General features: G+C 38.2%; 1 protein-coding gene across 2 annotated transcripts in view; it reads right to left on the bottom strand.

Moving 5' to 3' along the window:
- LOC149163603 (uncharacterized) overlaps positions 1-23,330 on the bottom strand; it is a 373,003-nt gene that overhangs the window by 253,444 nt on the left and 96,229 nt on the right. Inside the window, exon 8 of one of the 2 annotated variants that reach the window (XM_089431784.1) lies at positions 13,312-13,377. The exons of the other annotated variant lie outside the window; for it this stretch is intronic. Within the exon in view, the coding sequence (XP_089287910.1) occupies positions 13,312-13,377 (66 nt within the window). The remainder of the gene's footprint in view (positions 1-13,311; positions 13,378-23,330) is intronic. 2 annotated transcript variants of the gene reach the window in all.

Here is a 23,330-nt window from a genome sequence, read left to right as displayed (position 1 = left end):
AAGTGACAAGTCATTACTCATTAGAATTTACTAACTTAGAATTCTAGATTTTTTAAATTCAATTATGTTTTATTTGAAAGTTTAATTATGTTTTAAGTTTTTAACTTTTCTTTATTTTGTTGCAGATGTTTTGTGGTGAAGCTATGGTGCAAGGGCACCAAATTTGCAGAAATTAGCCATCAGAATCCTCAATCATACTTGTAGAGTTTTGGAGTGTGAGAGCAATTGGAGTGCATTTGAGAAAATACACTCAAAGAAGCATAACAGATTAACTTTGAGCTTCAGCCTTCAACTGAGCAATTACATATAATGTAATTTATGACCCTCAAGTGTCAAGACTCATTAATTTTTATGACACTCTTACAGATTGGAGTTCTCACGCCTTAATGACTTGGTGTATGTCCATTACAATTTCTGACTACGGGTGAAGCAAATAGAGAAACCACTGGATGTGGATGCCATTTCCTTGGACAATGTTGGTATATTGTCTAAGTGGAGTGTGGAGTCTAAGGTTCCCATCATGGAGGAGTCACCTAAATGGTTAGAGGAACCATTAGTACAAGAGCAGCAAGAGGAGGTGGACTCAGGGGAGGAGGAGGAGGAGGAGAATGTGGGAGCATCAGCAACATCTGCTACAAATATAAGAGAGCACAATTCCATACCCAACAATCATAGTTTGACATTAGGTGCAGGGCCAAGGTCTTCTACTACTAGGGGAAGGCCTGGCACGTTAAAATATGTAACTAGGTTCGGTCTTCATAATGACATATGTAAACATCATTTTATGTATTTGTTGTAAAATGGGTTTCATGCTCAAGGGAAATTTATTTTATAGCTTAAGCACCCATTGAGTGCTTCTAGGGCTTGTCATTGAGTCTATGATTCAATTGAGTCATTTGTCATGTATGGAAGACACTTTTGGGCATGTTACATATTGTAAAGAAAGATTTATATGTGTCAAATTAAAGTCAAAAGACCCTCCAAGACCTTGTCAAACATGTTATGGCAAGTCGGCCTTCAAGGAGATCAAGTTGGCTCTCAAAGTGACAAGTCGGCCTATTGGAATGATTGTTAAACAACTTTAAGAAGCCTATATATAAGGTTGACCTCAACCTCATTGTGGATAGATCAAATCAGAGAATTTTGATCATAAGACAAGAAGACAAGAAATAGCTAGCAAGGAAGAGGAGTAATGAAAGGAAGGAAGAACGAAGGTTTCGGAAGACTATTTTGGGCAGGATCTCTCACACGTGTTACTGCAATTAGGGTTCTGAAGTGGAATATTGCAGACCTTAAAGAAGCTAAAATATAGCATGTGAAGGATCATTCTTACAAGTTGAAGTTCCAAGGAGATAAGCCCAAGTCAAGTGAAGAAAAGAATCACTTCAATCTGCCCTAGTTTGGTCACACATGCAAAATTGTAGGGATAACAAGGAAGCCTAAAGTTGAAAGTAAAAGAGGTCGAAGTTGCAGTCAAAGTTGCAAGTTGGAATTCTCGGTCAAAGCAGAAGTGGAGGTTGTTATAAGGCAAGTTTGACTTGGGTTGAGAAAGTGATTCAAGGAGAACTTTGTCTTGGTCTTGGAGGGGTCTTGGTCAAGGGTCAAGGGTCAAGGGTAATAGGTATTGGAATTCGTCATTTGAAGTTCTATATGAAGAGAATATTTCTTGTCAGTTTGCCTCTCAAAATTAGAGGTTTTGGCCCTGGCTGATAGCCTATATCTCATGTCCTCTTGTCTCATTGTTCTTTATGGTTTGGTAGTTGTTTGATGATAAGAACATAATAATAATAAGTGAAAGAAGTTAATCATGTTAAGTTTAAAATACATCACAAGCACATATCAAATTAAGAGAAATCACCGAATTTGTTGCCCCTAGATTTCTCAACATGGCAAACAGCACATCATCTTTTCCCGTAAAAGGGGGAGAGGGCACTAATCTCAGATAGTTAGCTGCTAGTTTTGTTTGTTTTTCTACATATAACTCATGAGATACATTACTATATCTAATGTTATTTTGCATTGGCTCTCCAAAGTAGAGTCCTTGATTGGACAATTATCAAGGATCAGCAGGATTTGATATCACCCTTGATGTATCATCTTTATTTGACATCCACTACATCATATATATATCAGTGCTTTCTTCATATTTATGTGCCAATGTGTTTATTTCATGTTGTTGTTGCTTTATATATTTAAAAACCTATAAAAATGAATATGTTATGTAAAAATTAGTTAATATTACGTAAAAATTAGTTTGTTGTACTTTATTAGGCAAAAGGGCATGATCAAAGAACATGCCCATTCACCAAGAGGCACCTAAGGCGGTATATAGCCAGGGCCTCTCAGAAAATGTAGACATCATTCAATTATTAGTAAAATATTTACTTAATTCTGTTTTTTAAGGAAGTTTTATACTTCATCTGGTATCAGAGCGGTTAATTCTCTCAACCTATGCTATGCCCATTCCACTGTGTTTCAGTTCATTGTCCCCATCGTTGTTGTCACCATTTGTCCACCTGTTCCAGATTTCGTTGTCTGTCCCTGTTTTGTTGTTTTCCCCCACGCAAACCTCTGTCCTATGCTTCTGATGCTTCCTTTTCCACTACCGGCTGTCCAAGCATGAATTGATCCCCCGTCTACACCCACATTGCTTCGTTCTGTTGCAGCGTCCGCATTCCTCCATCCCATCTGCTCGGTCCTCCCACGACAACGCTCTCGGTTTTGCGTTGTCTAAAGCCGCTGCCACCTCTCACCCTAACAGTTGCCTGCGGTTGCGTACTCTATCGACTGTTGTTCCGTCCGTTGACCATCCGCCCGCAACACCATGTTAATACGACTATTGTTCCAACGCGACTTTTTGGAGGTGGGACGTGACTGTCCATACGCAATTTTCGTTACGTATATAATATATATATATATATATATATATATATATAGATATATTAATTAAATTATATATAATTAAAACTATATATAATTATAATTACATATATAGCTTTAATTTTATTAATTAAATAAATTTAATTAATTAATTTATTAAAAAAAAACTTATGTCATATAATTAGTTTAATTAATTTAATTTAATTATTAAACTAATAATAATAATAATAATAATAATAACTGAAGCTGGCAGACAAATTACACCCCCACAAACTCGCTCCATGTCAATGTCAATGGCTGATTTCAATAAAAGATTGATTGAATTGGAGAATAGGATTACTAGCCACTCCGATGATGTGAATAAAAAACTAGCTGATTTCGAGAATAAGTTTAATGAGCATTCTGACGATATCAAGAGGCTTCAGGATACGACAAATCGAATAGAACTACGGATGGGGCAAAACCATATCCAATCCAAAATGAATCAAAACCAAACCTTGGCATTGTTGAACTACTTGTGTAGAAAGAATGATATTACACCCGAACAACTACTCCAAGAAGATGGAGGAAATCAAGAGCACAATTCATAAGACTCAACAAAATCAACAAATTCTCAAGAAAAAGCTGAATCTCCAAAAAAATCAGCGACGCCCCACCAAGGAAATAGTAACGTGACTTTTTCAAATAAGCAACTCTGGGATACATTTACCTATCAACATCCTTTTTCGCTCAACCATTAGAGACATATCAGCGAAGGGCAAAAGTCGAGATGCCTAAATTCGATGGAAACAAAAAACACAGTGTTGCATGGACAAATAAAGCAGAAGAATACTTCGAGATTTATGACATCAACGATGATGACGAAAGGCTTATGCACACATCCATGAAAATGGAAGGAGAAGCATATAATTGGTATATGTGGTGGAAGAAGACGACAATCACCATCAGTTGGAGGAAATTTAAAGATGCATTCTTTAAAAGATTCCAAGGTCTAAGGGAAGAAGAGTTTTTTTCGGCACTCATCAAATTACGACAAAAAGGAAGTGTGGATGAGTACACTCAAGAATGGAAGACCTTAGTGACACGAGTACCTGGGTTATCAAAGTCTCGTCTAGCGAAATCATAGATCTCCGGACTTAAAACTCATTTACAAGTAGAACTTGACCTTCATGACATTTAGTCAATAGAAGTAGAAAAAGGAAAAGAAAAAACTGTTGAAAAGAAATTTGAACAAATATTGTGGTCAAAACCGGAAAAAGTATATTCAAGACGAAAAGTGCCCCAGTTTGTGGATTCAAATAATACAAGATATGTTCCACCACATCGTCGTGAAGGTGAAAAATCTAATGTGGAAATACAAAGGATAAAAGAAGGCAAATGCAAACGCTGTGGTGAGAAGTGGGACCCCAAACATAGGTGTGCTAAAGGAAAAGAATCAAAGAACCTATATAATTGTGAAGCAACTAATGATTCAAACAATGAGAATTCTAACATAGAAGAAACAGAAGATGCCCCAGAATTAGATGACGGAAGTATTCCGCAAGTGTAACTATCAGCGATGACAAGTATATCACAACCTCAGACTTTAAAGTTGAAAGGACATATAAAGAAGAACAACGTAGTGGTTCTCATTGACTCTGGTAGCACACACAATTTTTTAGATGCAACCGTGGCAAAGAGACTCAATATTTTTTCATTTCCCTTACCAAACATGAAGGTGATGGTAGCTGATGGTAAGAAGATTGAAAAAGTAGGGAAATGCCATAAGGTCAAATTGCAGATTCAAGACTTTAAATTAGAATCTCCGTTCTTCATTGTACCATTAGGTGGAGTAAGATGTAGTCTTAGGTATCCAATGGCTACGAACTCTAGGCACTTATGCTGCCAACCATCAAGTACAATTCATAAGATTTAAATGGGGAGGTCAGAGGTACGAATTACACGAATTCCAAGCACCAGAGAATCAAATTGTATCATCATCTCATATGATGAAGATGATTCGAAAAGGAGCACCCGGCTATGTAGTACAATATCACCAATTAGAAATGTTATCTACAAATATGATCAGTGAAGAGTCACCAGAGATACAAGATCTAATTCAAAAGCATGAAAAAGTATTTCAAGACCTACCTATGAAAATGCCTCCTAACAAGGAAATTGAGCATACAATAGAAGTCAAAGCAGGGTCAGACCCCGTCAACATCAAGCCATACCGATATCCACATCACCAAAAGACGGAAATTGAGAGATTAATCTAAGACCTTTTAAAATGTGGGATCATCTCGAAAAGTAAAAGTTTGTATGCTGCTCCAGTGGTATTGCTAAGGAAGAAGGATGGTTCATTCAGGGTATGTATTAATTATAGAGGATTAAACAAAATAACAATTAAAAACAAGTTCCCAATTCCCTTTATTGACGAAATGTTGGATGAGCTACATGGCACAATAAACTTCACAAAATTGGACTTAAGGTCAGGCTATTATCAAATTAGAATCAGGTTGGAAGACATACCAAAAACGACATTCCGAACACACAAAGGTCACTATGAATTTAAAGTAATGTCGTTTGGGTTAACCAATGCACCAGCAACATTTCAAGCAACTACGAACGAATTATTTCGTCCACATCTTAGGAAGTTTGTATTAGTATTCTTTGACGATATTTTAATTTACAATAAAACTTGGAAGGAGCACTTACAACATCTGGATAAAGTTCTTACACTACTAAAAGAGCATCAGTTTTATGCAAAAAAATCCAAATGCACCTTCGGAAAGGAAGAAGTAGAATACCTTGGACACATTATATCCCATGAAGGCGTAAAGGTGGACCCTAATAAAATCAAAGCTATAAAGGAATGGACCAAACTAGTTAATGTATCCAAGCTAAGAGGGTTCTTAGGTTTGACTGGGTATTACCGAAGGTTTATTAAAAACTATGCACATATAACTGCGCCTCTGACAAACCTTTTAAAGAAGAATTCATTTCTATGGGATGAGGAAGCAGGAAGGTGTTTTGAAAAATTAAAGGAAGTTATGTCTAATGCCCCAGTATTGGCAACACCAGATTTTTCTAAACCATTTATCATCGAGTGTGATGCTTCTGGATTCGGTATAGGTGCAGTGTTAATGCAAGAAGGGCATCCAATAGCTTTTGAAAGCAGGAAGCTTAATAAAAGAGAACGCCTCAAGTCCACATACAACAAAGAAATGCTCGCTATTATGCACGCGCTAGCTAAGTGGAGGCAATATCTTTTGGGAAGTAAGTTTTCCATTTGAACAGACCATAACAGTCTCCAGTACCTCCTTCAACAAAAAACACTTTCCGAAGAACAACAAACATGGATTGAAAAAATTGTTGCCTTTGACATGGAAATACTACATAAAAGGGGAAAAGACAATGTAGTAGCAGATGCCCTATCTAGGAAAGACGAAGAACCAACACTACTTGCAATCTCGGTTGTTGTTCCTGAATGGATTAATGAGATTCGAAGTGAGTATGCCAAGGATCCAGAAATAACAGCGATACTCAATAACCTTCCCAACAACTCAAAATTTGAATGGAAGAATGATATTCTATGGTACAAGGGAAGAATCTATCTGAATGCAAATTCCATGTTTAAATTTAAGATACTCAACGAGTCACATGATTCACCGTCAACCGGACATGTAGGATTCTTTAAGACTTGCTACAATGCACGTCAATCCTTCTTTTGGAAACAAATGAGTCGCGATATTCAGAAGTATGCAGCAGAGTGTGACACATGTCAAAGGAATAAAAGTGAAAATATTATGACACCTGGATTACTTCACCCTTTAAACATTCCGCATCAGAAATGGGGAAAATTTTCGATGGACTTTATTGAGGGATTACCCGTATCTGAAGGCACGGACAAGATTTTCGTAGTGGTCGATAGACTCACCAAATATGCTCACTTTATGGCAATAAAGAAATCATACTCAGCTAAACAAATCGCTGAAATATTTTGCAAAAATATATATAAATTACACGGTTTCCGAAAGTCATTGTGAGTGACAGAGATGCCAAATTCAAGGGTAATTTCTGGAAGGAGTTGTTCAACCACATAGGAACCTACCTACATATGAGTTCCGCTTATCACCCTCAAACAGATGGACAAACAGAGGTTGTCAATAAATGTTTGGAGGCCTACCTACGTTGCTACGCTACAAAAAAACAAAATAAGTGGGCTCAATGGTTGCATCTCGTTGAGTGGTGGTATAATTCTACTTATCATACGTCAGCAAAAATGATGCCATTTCAAACTTTGTATGGATATGAAACCCCAAAATGGAAGGATCTAGCTATTGTCCAGATAAATCTACATGTTGTTAAAAATCAACTAGAAGAAACCCAAAAAATCGTCCAAATACTAAAAGAAAACTTTAATAATGTGAGGAATCGTATGAAGTAACAAGCAGACCGAAACAGAACTGAAAGAGAGTTTGAAGTCGAAGAATGGGTGTTTGTCAAGCTCCAACCATACAAACAATTGTCCTTAAAACAGAAAGGAAAAAAAAATTGGCAACAAAGTTCTATGGACCTTATCAGATCAACAAAAAGATCAGCCAAGTTGCGTATGGTTTAAGCCTTCGAGAGAAAAGTCGTGTTCACAACATCTTCCATGTCTCTTGCCTTAAAAGTGCACTAGGCGACCATCAATCGGCGCAAACAATGCTTCCATCCCTGGAGGATGAAGGAAGGGTCATTCTAGAACCAGAAGGTATTTTATCTACTAGAGAAAGAACGCTTCGGCGTCATACAATCAAGGAATACTTGATCAAGTGGAAGGGCTTACTCGAAGAAGAAGCTTCTTGGGAGATCGAAGCGTTTTGTCAACAACATCCGTCGTTGCGTATGCTTTGAGGACAAAGCATTCTTTCGAGAGGAAGGCAATGTTATGTAAAAATTAGTTAATATTATGTAAAAATTAGTTAGTTGTAGTTTATTAGCAAAAAGGGCATGATCAAAGATCATGCCCATTCACCAAGAGGCACCTAAGGCGGTATATAGCTAGGGCCTCTCAGAAAATGTAAACGTCATTCAATTATTAATAAAATATTTACTTAATTCTGTTTTTTACGAAAGTTTTATACTTCAGAATATATATTGCGTATTTTAATGTTTGCTGATGTTCGCTGATGTTTGTTGATTTTTTTGTCGATTTTGCCAAAAAGATGTTTTCAGGACCCTCCCCAATATTTTGTCGATGCTGATGTTTTCAACACTATGGTTTTCACCACTCGGAAATACCTTCCGAGCGTGGAAGCCTTAAAATCCGACCATGAATACAAATGAGGAAGGGCCATTGTTTATATAGAGTCTAGCTTAAGGAGGATTAGGAATAAAACATCAGAAACAAGGAGGAAGAATAAGGTCTTGTCCAATCAAGATTAGACAGGGAAACCAAGGCCCTCCAAGAAGAGTTCCTCAAAGGAGCAAACATTTACCAACAAGATCAGCAAGGGCTTGATGAATGTACTCAAGACCCTTGCTAGGGCACCAAATAATTATCAAACTAACAAAGGAAAAAGGAGATGAGTTACCCCAACACGTCTTCCTTCCAAGTGGTAGATTTTACCCTTTCAAATGGATTGATCCAATAAGCTTGTAGAAGATTTGGGCATTTGGTGTCAATACTTATGCACCAAATAAGAAGCAAGATACAAAAGCTTCAGGAATTGAAAACAATAATCACAAAGAAAAAAACCTTTACACAACCATGTGTTTCAAGAAAGATATGTCAATGAAGCTTCAATGAGAGTGGAGGCCTTAAAATCCAACCATGAGTATAAAAGAAGAAGGAATAGATTCTAGCTCAGCTTCCTTTACAAAAAAGTAAAATATATCTCATGTTATATCCTTAGATCTAACCTATAGAGGAGTAAAGAATTATTTCCTCCAACTACCAAATCAAAATTACATAAAAATTCAGGTGGTCAACCACATGTACAATCCTCCAAGCAAAACAGACCCAAGATAGTGGGGCATCTCCATCAAATACGGAACAAGATGAATCAAAAGCTGCAACATCTACACTCCAAAGCCCTCTAAGAAGATATAGATCAACAACAAACTCCTCAAAGTAGGGGAATGAAAACTTCCTAGATCTCCTTCAAGGCGGATGTGTAGCTCTATAAGAAAGGACAAACTCCATTAGATACACAAAAATACAAGCCATTTGGTCTAAAGAGCTAGGGTGCTCTTCATCACAGACACATATCAACATTTTCCTCCCAAAATAAGCAAAATGCTCAAGCAAAAGATATGGTGCATTCCTCCAATGGCTGGCCAAAATTTTGGCAAAAAAAAACTTGCTATAGATTTTAAATGAACTATAATTGTGATAAAAAAAATCTGTTTTTCTATTTTAAACACATTTTGAAAATCCCACAATCCTTTTGCATTTAATGGCATCTTGTGGAATTATGGGCACTCTATTATAAGATAACTACTCCTGAAGCTAGGTTTCCCTCAAAATATGCAATGCAACCCTAGATCTAGGGTTTGAAACCTCCCAAATATTCTCTAAGGACTCAAGGAGAGATGTCCCACCAACAAGCATAATACAACATGCAAACATACCTCCAAAGTGGAGATCATCTTCAAGTCAAACAAGTGGATCCATGAGAAGGCCTCAACATGAGGAGTGTGAATAACACTCAATCATCTCGATGAAAAGCAAGCCAACCCCCTTTAATCCAACAATGTGCCTCAACGTGTCTCTACAATAACCCCTTGAATAACATGTGTGGACCAATAAAGTATGAGGAGAAGTTGATCCAATTAAGAGCAACACAAAATATGTCGTGAGCCCATCTTCATGGTCATAAAGAGCCCACCAACCTTTTCAAGGAGAAGAGCCTCCATATGTGTGAGATGTGTTGTGGCATGGAATGGATAGTCCAAGTGGATGTGGAAGGACCTTCGAGTTCCTAAGGAATGTGAATAATGCCTCGAGTTGTCAAGATGACTCGAGAGTTGTCAAGATGTCTCGAGAGTTGTCAAGATTCCTCAAATGGTGTGAAAATGTCAAATGTAATGATGAAGACAATGCAATGCCCACTTAGCCCCAAAATGCTAGAGCACTCCACCAACAAATCTATACACCATGATATCCAATGATCTAGCAAAGAGTACGGACTAAAACAACACATGATCAAGTGTTATGCCATATAGGTAAGAAATAGATCATTGAAACCACTAGCACATCATCACACACGTCATCAACAATCAATTGAACCAAGTGAATGAACGAACTGTCCAAAGCTCTCTATGAAGAAAATCACAAGGGCAATGAAAAAATTCACTAGTACAACACTCATACAAAATGAGGGGTAACGGACCGCTCCATCTACTTGGCATCCAGCACATTCATCCCTGTTACCCCGAAACTCACACATGTGAAGTGGTTGCATGCATGCACATTCTAGGAGGGTGCATTTCATGTGGACACTTGGCATTCAACTTGGTTTAATGATTACTTTTGGTGGTGCATCCCCTTCAAAAGCATTTTTTGGTGCATACTCTTACTATTTATGGAGGAGGATGAACTACCTTAGAGAGGCTATTTTCCACATGTAACAGGTCAAACATGGATTCAGGAGAGATCTAACTCCTCCATTATTATAATATCATTTTGACTTGTCATGGAGTTAGATAAAAACAGGATATATTTTATTGTAGGAGAGATCAGTGAAACATATTATTGTAGGAGAGACCAATGAAACATGAATCTCCAATCACTCGCAATTAATCGCGAGTCAAACTCTGCTCTTCCCTCAATCGATCTGATTCAACTCTGGGAGAGTCAAACTTGTGTTGACCAAGTTTGACTTGTGGTCAATGCGAGTTTGACTTGGGACTCACCGATTAATTGTGTGTTAGGTCATTGAGGTGATTTTCAGCCCTCAACTCGGCAAGCACGGGTTTTAACATTTAGGGTTCCTGTGTTTTTCATTGCATGGTTTAGTAGGTTAAAAATTAAATGTCGGTCCATCACTGACTTCTCATTGCTCATGCCCACAACTCATACGCCAAGAAGGTAATAGAGGCATGGTTTCAATTTCAATTTACTTTGCATGATAAAGTCGTAATGTAATAGAGGCGTAATGTGCAGTGTGGACCAGTGTAGCTTCAGTGTGTGCTTTGTCAGAGATTTCAGTAGCAAACCATTATTGTATCATTTCAGCAGCAATCGAGAGATTTTAGTTACTGCTTTTTTACTGATTAGTATGCAGTATTTTATAAACTATTAGAAGCAAATGCTTCAAGTTCTATGTAGTCACTGGTTAGGAGTTAGGACTCAGTTCTTTGAATCATGTTTGGACTCATAACATATATGAGATACTTATTCATTCATGATATTTTGGACATCTATTGATATTATGCATTGTTTGGACATGGCTTTATTGAATATCAATGAAAAATGTTTTTTTAATTCAATATATGTGTATATCTTTATTTATTGAATTAACCGATTTTTTCCCAATTTTTCCCCGATCCAACTAAAACTCTTCGCTCTTTTACCTTGTTGATTCTGAGTCCGGTAACATTCGGAGAGATTCAACTCACTCCATATAAAGAGGAGTTTCTCTCAATTTTCAGTTGTAATTGCCAATTTCAAGATTATCAAAGTTAGAAATGATAAGAGATTCTAGAGCTTGGAGATGATTGATGTGGAACTCCCTTGTATATCAAATTCTTTATAGTGTGGCTATTCTTTCTGGTATTCATCTGCTGCTAATCTGATATCGAAACTTTTTGTCTTCACTCTAACATAAAGACCTAGCAACGAGAACATTACTCTTCCAGTAATAAGCAATTTGAGGAATTTGTCCTCTTGTCTATTTGTTGTTTTACTTTTTCTCTTATTTACTTTTCTTGTATCATATCTAGTTGCTGATTGGAAATAATTCAGCTGATAAACGACACATTTATGTTGAGTTAATGTGTTGCAAATCAAGCCCTCCAAGACTAGTTTCCATATCATAATTTCCAAGAAGCATCTTGAGGTCAATGTATCAAATGAGAACACTTTATTTTAGGTACACAATTAGTTGATGAAGCTATCCAACTATATCTTCTACCTCATAGCCTACCTCAAAGTACTTGATGATGACAAACTAGTTCCTTCATTCATGCAGTATTTCATGACTCCATTAACCCATACATTGATAGGCACTGGTCACATATCATCTCATTTCCTTGTTCCCTCTTCTTCCTTTCTTTTCATTCCCATTTCCATTCATTTTCCATTTCACCACAATCATTAGTTTTGTTTTGGCTAACTATTCACAAAATCACCTCAAGCCTCCACTCTATAGCCTTTGCAATCTTACCTTTTCGGGAATTCCCAAGTTAGAGAAGAGCCAACCTAGAGACGAAGGAAGAGCTACTACAATGATGGTGGGCAGCCTTTCTAAGTTGCACAAGACTAGCCCCTTGATGTTTGGGAGTTTACATCATTTGAGGGTACTAGATCTTGTTGTAACAGACATCATTTGTACTTCATCAACCTTACCAGATATGTTGCACTTCCAGTCGGTAATTGAAGTCTACCATTTTTAAGAGTGAGCTGCAATAATCTTGTTTGTCCAAAGACTCACTTTTGTTTTTAAAACAAGCAAATTTATATAATATGGCCATTATTGGATGATGCTAAATATAACAGTCATAATTAAGACTTAAGATGTGGAATAAAATCTTAAGTCAGATACTTTGTTACAAGTGATGTAACAATAAGCTATTAAATGCAGTCACTAAAAGATTAGGTATTTGGGAGTAACATAACGTACTCCTTGTTTCCTACTATATAATGACACATTGCATGAATTGATAGTGAAGAAGTATATTATCTCTCTTATTCTTCCATGAATTCATGTCTATGATTTGTGTGTGCAAAATCCAACACTTGTACCTCTGCAAGGTAAATAACAACCAACACTTCCTAATATTTTTTCAGGGAGGGGCATACAAATCCTACAAGCTACTTAGCATTCTTTCAGTTCCAACAAAATCTTCAACCGCGCAGCTTGACATTTCCCTAATGTGGATCTGCTCTTGGTTAGCCTTTTTTCCACAAACCTGCATAAGAAGGCATGCCTACCAGTCTTTCATGATATAAGGATGTTATGCGACACAGTTAATAGAATAAGAAATTGCAGAAGGATTCCAACCAAACACCTGATCTTTCTCAGCAATGACAAACTTGGACAGATCATGATGTATTTTTATATTTCTTTCTTCTTACAGGAATGTCTACAAGAAATTGTCTAGAATAAAGTAAATGACCTCGAAACTTTTCAACGGAAAGGAAATATTTATGATTTCGAGAATAGGAGATGACATGACTATGTAGCTAGTAGCTACCCAAGAGTTATCCTCCATCCACATAGGAGAAACTTACCAACCCACCTTCCATTGATGTAAGTGTAAGCATTGGTTGGACCAAGCCGCGTAGGTATCTTCCCCAAAATTACCCTGCCATGCATGCATGATTCTCGAAATCAGGTGTGAATTTATGAGTATTAATATGGGTTGTTGAGATGGTCAACTCAGAATTTTGACTGAGTTATTGATGATTACTGGTCAAATGCTAGTTAATACCCTCCACAATTTCTATCTTACATTTTCAACTCTATTTTCTCCTTGAAAATTTATAGTCTCAGTCAATCACATCCTAAAGCTGATTAACTGAAACTGTTTATAAAGTAAGAAATTTCTGAAGCAACTCTCTTAATCGAACATTGCTAACATAATTTAGTAATTTTTCTCTTTGTTTGCTTCCAAAAACCGACAATAAGTCCAATACATAAAGACATCATGGGGATTGAGTAAATAATAGAGAGGCAAGATGATTGAGATCTTTCAGGAAGTCATGTATATTTTCAAGAAAGTGTAATTGAGAGAAATGATATATTCAACAAAAAAGTTACTTCCCAGGAAAATGTCTGATATCTGAGAAAAGAGGGCAATTCACATAAACAGGTATTACTGCTAACTCTTATCACAGCAAGAAGGTTATGCCTGGAGTTTTGAGAAGACAGCCTATGATGTCAACTGTGAATAAACATGGAAATAACTACCAATTTAGTGTTCATTCTTAAAAGTACTATAACGAATTTTATGAACAAACCATAATACAGATATCGAGAGAATACGATGACTAGACAGAGGGATTCAGAACGATTTCACATGGAATAAGTTGGGACATAGAAATTTTGTGCTGGGATTATAAAAACAGGAAATCATGAACTTTGAAAAGAAAGTTTACTACTGTCGAATTCAGATCAATGCACGTAAAAGTTAAACAATAAGAAAACTATTCGTTCATGTGTACAGACCTGAACTGGACTAAATTAAATCATAATACTTTTTAACTTATAGTATCTTTAGACCATATACAGTAGACATTTCTGCGGTGTCTCCGTGAACTAGATCAAGTTGGTCTCAACAAAGGTTCAAGTCAATGGGGAAAAGATGGTTCATATAGTTAGTGATACTTATAATTAAAGAGCCTATGCACAGCTGAGAAGTTATTCTCAAACTATTTAAAAGGCAGGAAAACAACAGTGTACAACTTTGCAAGGTTCATATTTATATGTATGATGTGAGAATCACTAAACAGAAACCTCCATCTAAAAGTAACAGAATAGCAGAATTTACCAAATTGATTTACATGGCAAGATGCATTAAGCAAATTTATAGTTTGCACAAACATGTACAATGAAGCAACAAAACTTAGAGTTGTTCGTGCTTTTAAAATGTAAAATATACAATGTATTGTAAATAATATTTTTATTAATAAGATAAAGTGTACAATAGTGATGAATGTTACAATGAGGGCCTGCTTATATACCTAAAGGTGCCCCTTCACAACTGGACATGCCTTCCCATTTTAACTAATGACTATTTAAAATATAACTACGATTATTTATTATTTATTTGCATTTATTTAATTTTATCTAAATTATATTCATAACATTGCCCCTCTTCAAGGAGCTGTCCTCAAAACTTAATCGTTGAAAATTTCTCCATGTGCCCACGTCATTTCGGCATGTATATTTGTCGGTAACATTATCTCGCGTTATCCATTTTCCTCTCGATTTTTTTATATTAAAATATACATTATTATTATTATTATTATTATTATTATTAAAAAATAAAGTAACTTTATAAAATTTTATTATAATTTAACTTTATAATTTAATAAAGTTAAACTATAATCCTTTTATAAAGAACTTATAATTTGTTTTAATTTGTTAAGTCCTTTTGGGACCGTCGTGTCTTTTTATCATAGATGAAGGAATACCATTGATTGTTGGTGTTGTTTGATAGCGGCTCACGTGGTTTGACGATAGATGACGGTGGCTCGCTTAATGGACTTAAAGTCACATCTAGATAGCGGCTAATGCAACCACCATTGATTTGATACCAATGATGTTGTCACTACTGTGGCGGTCGAAACCTGCACAGAATTGTTGTTGTTTGTGTGACTTCCGGTTTGGAGTCACCGGAAGCGATACAAATAGAAGTCGAGACCAAAGTCCGTCAGTGGACTTAACTGAGGACGCATTGGGACTGTCAACAGTTTGGGGACGATGATGTTGTGAATTGGAGAATGCGGAAGTGGGCAAACAATGAAACACAGGTATTAACAGAGTGTCGGGAGCGATGAATTAACAGCAAAATAATAACAGTGAGGAGCAAGGGACACATAACAGAGACTGTGGAGGGATAATGAATGGATCGTGTTGTGATTTGCCATCAAAAATGAAAGAAGTCACACAAGTAGTACCGCTGTGAAGACCCAATTTCAAAAATTCATCATTTGTTCTCAAGTACCCAGCTTTAACTACATCTTCAAGAATTTTATTACCAAGAAGAATTTCATTTGGCAATCCACCCTGTATGTCAGATGATTTCGCAAATGGCAGTTTAAGAAAAATGGCATGCTGCATGTGCTCAAGATTCGAGAACAAAATATAATCGAGTGTTCCATTGAATCCAAGCGTGTAATTTGTGAATGGAGGCTCCCTTCCAATGAATGAATAAAGATTGTGTAATGTTATTGGGCTTTGTTCAAGTGCTTCTAGCTTGTTGTGAATGGAAGAATATCCTTGACTCAACTCCGAAATTCCTGATGTCAGATATTGATACATATCATCTCTTGGTGGAGAATTGAAGTCACCAACAACAATAATTATAGATTTACAACTAAATCTTTCTAAGATAGCACCCTTAAATTGGGTAACACGTAATAAAAGATACTTTGCTTGTGCAAGCTTTGTTGGGAATCATGATGGTCGTTAGACCAAAACCCGCAGGTGTTAGTCAATGATCGCATCGCCAGAGATAAGGATTCAAGAGAGGTGGTTAGTCCATGTCGCGAAACACACGGGGAACGTTGGCTTATCCACTGTCCAACAATCTCCCCCCAACGCGAGTCGGGTGTGTATCGAACTCGTGACCTACGCTCTAATACCACTTGTTGGGAATCACGATTGTCGTTAGAACAAAACCCATAGGTATTAGTCAACGATCACATCGGCAAAGATAACGATCCAAGAGAGGCGGTCAGTCCATGTAGTGAAACACACGAGGAGTGTTGGCTTATCTAATGTCCAACAAGCTTTACATCTGCCCAATCATGATCCTAGTAAATATGTGTGTTTGCAAGAACAATCACATGGTGCGGGAGCTCTAGAAGTTTGAATGTTGTTAACAATCCAACACAATCCCACTTCAATCTCACCCTAGGGTCATTTGGATCTCCTCTGTCTTCGGTAAATCAATTTGTGGGGATCCTGGCAATGTACCTTTGTTGTTATTAGTACCTAAATTTTCATCATCTTTCACCTTGTCTAAATTCTCTGGATATTTTGATTGCTTCTAACGCTTTGGGTAAGCAACTTGTCCATACAAGTCATACTTATCTATTAGCTTCAAAATTGTTGTTAGAACAGTGGCATTACCTATTAATGGTCGAGATTCTCTAAACTTTTTGACTAGGGCAATGAGAATTTTTTGTTAAAATTTGGGTACCAGAGGACAAGTGGTTCCCGAAGGCTTTGATATTTTGCCTAGGGAAAAGTGTCCAAATTTATTTGTACTTTTCTCCTAAAGTGACTTTATAAGTGGTCAAGTCAATTTAATTTAAAAGTGACTTTATAAGTGGTAAAATTACATTCTAATTTAAAGGTGACTTTATTAAAGTCAATGAAGAATTAGAAAGTGAAAAAGTGACTATGGAAATAAAAGGCGAAGTGGGTCTTTATTTAAGTGGGTGAGTTAAAAAAATAGAAAATGATAATTAAATGCACATTTATTCTCATCCCTAGATCTAAATGAATCTCAACCATTAGATCTTAGGGTAACCCAAAAGGTCATTTAGATAGTAAAAGGAGAAAAGAAGAGAAAAAGATCAATTCATTCTTTCATGAGCATTTGAGAGAAAGAGAAAAGAGAGCAAGGAGAAAATTTCTAAGCAGTGAGGAAGTGAAGGAGAGCAACGAGAAGATATTTTAGCAAATCTGGGCAGCAGCATTTATTGGGACGCATCCCAAGGCAAAATCGTACAGCAGGAGAAAGGCACAGAAATCGAGGAAGAGAGATAGCCGCAAGGGCACGATTTTTGAGGCAGTCGTATCGCTGAAATCCGTAGGGTCCGTAGAGTCCGTACAGCAAGTTCCAGGCATGATTTTCGAGGCAGGCCATACAGCATTTAATGTTGTTTTATTGCTGGAAAATTTTCTATTTTGGCAGTTTTCCGATTGGCACGATTTTCAAGGCGGACTTCAAGCATGGAAATCGAGATAAGTTGTAATTTGTGGTTACTGGTATTTTTACTGTGTATTTCAATTCTCTGTAAAAGCATTTTCAAAAACAAAGAGCTCTCAAACTAGCTTTTCCCGAGAGTTGTAGGGGGGTTTTTCCAGGGTCACATTGACCAAAAATCACTGTGTTATTTTTTGTGTGTGGCTGTCATAATTTTGTTGAATTTTATTTCTGCAATTTTAGCAGTTGTGAAATCTCTAAATTTGTGTTTTCAGAAAATATTGTCATTTCCAAATTTTAGAATTTTTATCATGCTTGGATTTAAAACTAACTACATGGAGTGATAAGGAAAATTGATAACCAGAGTGGGGGTTGAAATTCTTCATGGTATCAGAGGTTCGTTGGCTGAAAAAGTGCAATTTCGGAGAGCAAAGTGAAAATTACAGCAAGCTGATTTTTACACATAAAATAGAGACCTTTACCACAGATTTGAAAATTTCAGTTTGGTAGGACAGTGAAACATGTCTTTGGGTTTGAGAGTTGAAAACAGGTTGGATGGGCAGAATAACTACAATGCATGGAAGGAGACCAGAGCATCTTTGAGGAAGCAGAAGTCTGGGGCATTATGGTAAATACCACATAGAACCCAGTAGCAGTACATGTTGACCTTGTACAGTTGGCAGAGTTTAACAAAAAGAATGCGAAAGCAAAAAGATTGATTCCGGAAGGAATCAAAGATCATGTCATTCCTCATGAGAGAGGAAAGACTTATGCACATGAGATGTGGATAGCCTTGACCAGTTTTTACCAGAGCTCAAATGAAAACAAAAAAATGGTTCTAAAGGAGAAACTGAAGGCCATTGAAATGGCTAAGGCTGACAGTGCTACAACATACCTCACAAAGATCACTTCAGTAAGAGATGAGTTGGCAGTCGTAGGTGAGATCATTGCACCCACTGAGTTGGTGAGAATTGCTTTGAATGGTCTTCCCAAGACTTGGAAGAATTTTGTGGATGGCATTGTTGCACGAAAAAACCTTCCTAGATGGGAGAGGTTGTGGGATGATTGCATTCAAAATGAGATCAGAAAGAACCATCTTGAGGCAGCCAAACAGGTGGAGGAGGATGACAATGTGGCATTGTTAGCAAGAGGCAAGCAGGGAAGATCAAAGAAGCAAGCTTCCAACAGTGGAGGCAAAGGCAAAGGTAAAGGCAAGCAACAGAACAAGGAGAAGGACTATTCCAAAGTCAAATGTTGGAATTGTCAAAAGTTGGGACACTATGTTGTTGTGTGTTCGGAGAAGAAGAACAAGAAAGGGAGAGACAAACCCATGGCAGCTTTTGCAGAGATAGAGAGCTTCTCAGAGAGCTTTGATCGAGAGTTTGGGTTCATAGATTGTGAGGCCACTAGTGCAGAATCACCTGTCATACAGGTTCAGAGGGAGTGTGCACTCTCCACTACTACCAGAGCATCTCCCAGCATTTGGTATGTTGACAATGGCGCTTCCCGCCACATGACAGGAGTCAGAGAATACTTCTTAGAGCCTTCAGAGGATGATATTGATATGGAGGTAGTACTTCGTGATGACAGCATGGTTAAAGCAGTCGGTGTGGGGACACTGACATTTGATAGGGGACCCAAACCTCCCTTGAAAGTGTCAGATGTTCTATATGTACCTGAAATGAAGAAGAACCTGATATCCGTCTCAGCACTTGAGGACGGAGGGTATGATGTGTTGTTCAGGAGAGGGCAAGTGCTTATATATTCTAGGGGAACTCTGGCTTCGTCAGCTAGAGTGATTGGTGTGCGCCATGCCAAGGTGTACAAGTTCTCATTCCAGCCCCTGATGGTAGCAACACCCGAGACAAGACCGACAACAGATCTAGCAGTTCAGAGTTTTGTGAGATTTGGCACTGGAGAATGGGGCCTTGAGTACATTGCGGGAGATCACCACTGGTGTGCCAGATTTCAGTTCGAATCACATTGATGTATGTAGAGGATGTGCTATTGGGAAGTTTGCCAGATCCCCTTTCCCAGCAGTGACAACAGAGCAACCAGGATCCTTGACTTAATTCATATCGATGTGAGTGGTCGGATGGTTCATGTATCCTTGAGTGGCTATGAGTACTATGTTTTATTCATTGATGACCACTCCAGGAAGACCTGGATTTATTTCTTGAAGACCAAGAGTGAGGTCTTCAAGCGGTTTCAAGAGTTCAAAGTTCTTGTGGAGAGCCAGACAGGTAGGAAGATCAAGGTCCTCGGGTCAGACAATGGAAGGGAGTATACCCTTGGTGAGTTTGTTGATTTTTGTGCTGAAGCAGGCATTAGGAGGGAGTTCATAGTTCCTTACAACCCCCAGCAGAATGGGATTTCGGATAGGAAGACAGATCAATTGTAGGGGTTGCCAAAGCCATGCTTCATGATCAGGGGTTACCTTTATTTTTGTGGGCAGAGGCTTGCAACATTGTTGTATACTTGCAAAACAAGAGTCCACATTGTGCCTTGGGGAATGTGAATCCGGAGGAGGCTTTTTCTGGGAAGAAGCCTGATGTTTGGCACTTTCATATCTTTGGGTGCCTTACATATTCCTATGAGGACCAAGCTAGAGCCCACTGCAGACAAGGGCATCTTTGTGGGTTACAGCAAGACCTTAAAAGCTTATCAGATTTATATTCCTATGCAAAGGAAAGTGGTTGTCAGGCAGGATATGAAGTTCGAGGAAGAGAGAGCTTTCAGGAGGTCACTGGAGTTAGAGTATCCAGAGTCACCGGACCCTCAGGAGCCACTGAGTCAATCAGAGGGATCCAATGGTCAGGGATCAGGGGGTACATCGATTACAGTGTCAGGTCCATCAGTGAGCAATGGCTCTCAAAATAAGGTGGGTTGTTCTTCGGGCAGCATGCAGGGCAGTCCACAGAGGAGTTCACAAGGTAGTCCACTAATGGACAGTTCGCACGGTACTTCAGCATCTACAGGCATAGATTCAAGCATGAGGTCATTTGGCATGCCTTCAAGAGTTCAGGCTTCTGATGATGATGAGGATTCTTTCACTCTGGTGGGAAAAGTATGCTCAAGGAACAGGAAGCCCAAGTGGCTTCAAGATACCTTGCGCGAGGCCACATCCGTTGCTGGACCAGAGAGACAAGTTAGAGAGAGTAAAACACCTAAGCAGTACTGTAGTTACATGGCATTTGTAACAAGCATTGTTGACTCCGAGCCTTTTAGTTATGAGGAGGCAGCCAGCCAGAAGGTCTGGAGAGAGGCCATGATGGAGGAGTATTCTTCTATTATGAAGAACAATGTTTGGGAGGTAGTGTCGAGGCCTAAAAGTATATCAATTGTTACTTCCAGAGGGCTCTACAAGATAAAGCATGTTGCAGATGGAAGCATCGAGAAGTCCAAGGCTCGATTTGTAGTGAGAGGGTTCTCACAGGTAGAGGGAGTTGACTATGAGAAGACCTTCGCTCCCATAGCTCATCTATTCGCTCCATTATATCGATTGCAAGCTGCAGCAGAGATGGGTTGAAAGATCTACCACATGGATGCGAAGACCGCATTTCTCAATAGCCTCATTCAAGAGGAGGTTTATATTGAGCAGCCGCGGGTCTTTGAGGTGCATGGGAAGGAGTCCCATGTATGCAGATTGAAAAATGCACTCTATGGCCTAAAGCAAGCTCCTAGAGCTTGGTACTCGAGGACTGACACATACTTGCAGCAGTGGAGTTTCACGAAGAGTGAGGCTGATCCGAACCTATACTTCATTGTGGTGGGTGAGGAGCCTCTCACTCTGGTGTTGTATGTTGATGACTTGATCATCACTGGTGCAGAGAGACTCATTGACGACTGCAAGAGAGATCTTGCTTCAAAGTTTGAGATGAAGGATATCGGCTTGATGCATTATTTTCTGGGACTGGAGGTGTGGCAAGAGCAAGGGCATTTCTTCCTGGGACAAGGGAAGTACATTGTGGATGTTCTTAGCAGATTTCACATGGAGGACTGCAAACCCATGTCTACACCTATGATCACTAACTGGAAGAAGCTTCACGCCTCTGAATCCGAGTTGGTGGATCCTACTCTATACAGACAGTTGATTGGTAAATTGATGTATTTGGTCAACACTTGGCCAGATATATGTTTTGCAGTTAACACTATGAGTCAGTTCATGTGTGAGCCTAGGAGAGTGCACTTGGTGGCTGCAAAACACATTCTTCGTTACTTGCAGGGGACTGTGGATTTTGGCCTAGATTATAGACAGGTTGATGGAGTGAAACTTGTAGGGTACACTAATTCAAATTGGGCAGGTTGTGCTTCAGATAGGAAGAGTACTTCCGGGTGTTGTTTTGGGTTGGGTTCGGCAGTTGGGTCGTGGATCAGCGAGAAACACAGTCAGTTGCATTAAACTAGCTAAGGCAAAGTATATGGCTGCTAGTTTGGCTAGTTGTGAAGCCATATGGCTTCGCAAGATGTTGTTTGGTCTATTTGGTCAAGCATTGAGACCTTCAGTAATTTACTGTGATAATCATAGTTGCATAAAACTCACGGAAAATCCAATTTTTCATGACAGGTCAAAGCATAATGAGATCAAGTATCACTTCACTAGAGACTATGTCTAAAAGGGAGTTGTCAAGCTTGAGTACATTTCCACAAATGAGCAGGTAGCGGACATTTTCACCAAAGCCTTAGCACAGGGCAAGCATGTCTGCTTCAGAGACAAGATGGGAGTAGTGAGGAACACTTTCCTCGGTAAGAGGGAGTGTTAAAATTTGGGTACCATAGGACAAGTGGTTCCCTAAGGTTTTGATCTTTTGCCAAGGGAAAAGCGTCCAAATTTATTAGTACCTTTCTCCTAAAGTGACTTTACAAGTGGTAAAGTCAATTTAATTTAAAAGTGACTTTATAAGTGGTAAAGTTACATTCTAATTTAAAGGTGACTTTATTAAAGTCAATTAAGAATTAGAAAGTGAAAAAGTGACTATGGAAATAAAAGGCTAAGTGGATCTTTATTTAATTGGGTGAGTTAAAAAAATAGAAAGTGAGAATTAAATGCACATTATTCTCATCCCTCGATCTAAATGAATCTCAGCCATTAGATCTTAAGGTAACCCAAAAGGTCATTTAGAGAGTAAAAGGAGAAGAGAAGAGAAAATATAAATTCATTCTTTCATGAGCATTTGCGAGAAAGAGAAGAGAGAGCAAGGAGAAAATTTCTCAACAGTGAGAAGTGAAGGAAAGCAGTAAGAAGACATTTCAGCAAATCTGGGCAGCAACATTTATTGGCACGCATCCCAAGGCAAAATCATACATCAGGAGAAAGGCACAGAAATCGAGAAAAAGGGATAGCAGCAAGGGCATGAATTTCAACGCAGGTTTTGGGCACGATTTTCGAGGCAGTCATACTGCTGAAATCCATATGGTCCGTAGAGCGGGTTTCAGGCATGATTTTCGAGGCAAGCCGTACAACATTTAATGTTGTTTTATTGCTGGAAAAATTTCTATTTTGGCAGATTGCAATTGGCACGATTTTCAAGGCGGAGTTCAAGCACGAAAATCAAGATAAGTTGTAATTTGTGGTTGCTGGAATTTTTACTATGTATTTCAGTTTCTCTGTAAAAGCATTTTCAGAAATAAAGAAGAGCTCTCAAACTGGCTTTCCC

Source organism: Pinus tabuliformis, chromosome 5_1 (genome assembly GCF_031772625.1).
Source record: "Pinus tabuliformis cultivar Carrire ecotype Pingquan chromosome 5_1, CPIR1, whole genome shotgun sequence".
NCBI lineage: Eukaryota > Viridiplantae > Streptophyta > Pinopsida > Pinales > Pinaceae > Pinus > Pinus tabuliformis.
The sequence above is the reverse complement of the archived record's forward strand: the minus strand, read 5'-3'. Positions and strand labels throughout refer to the sequence as shown.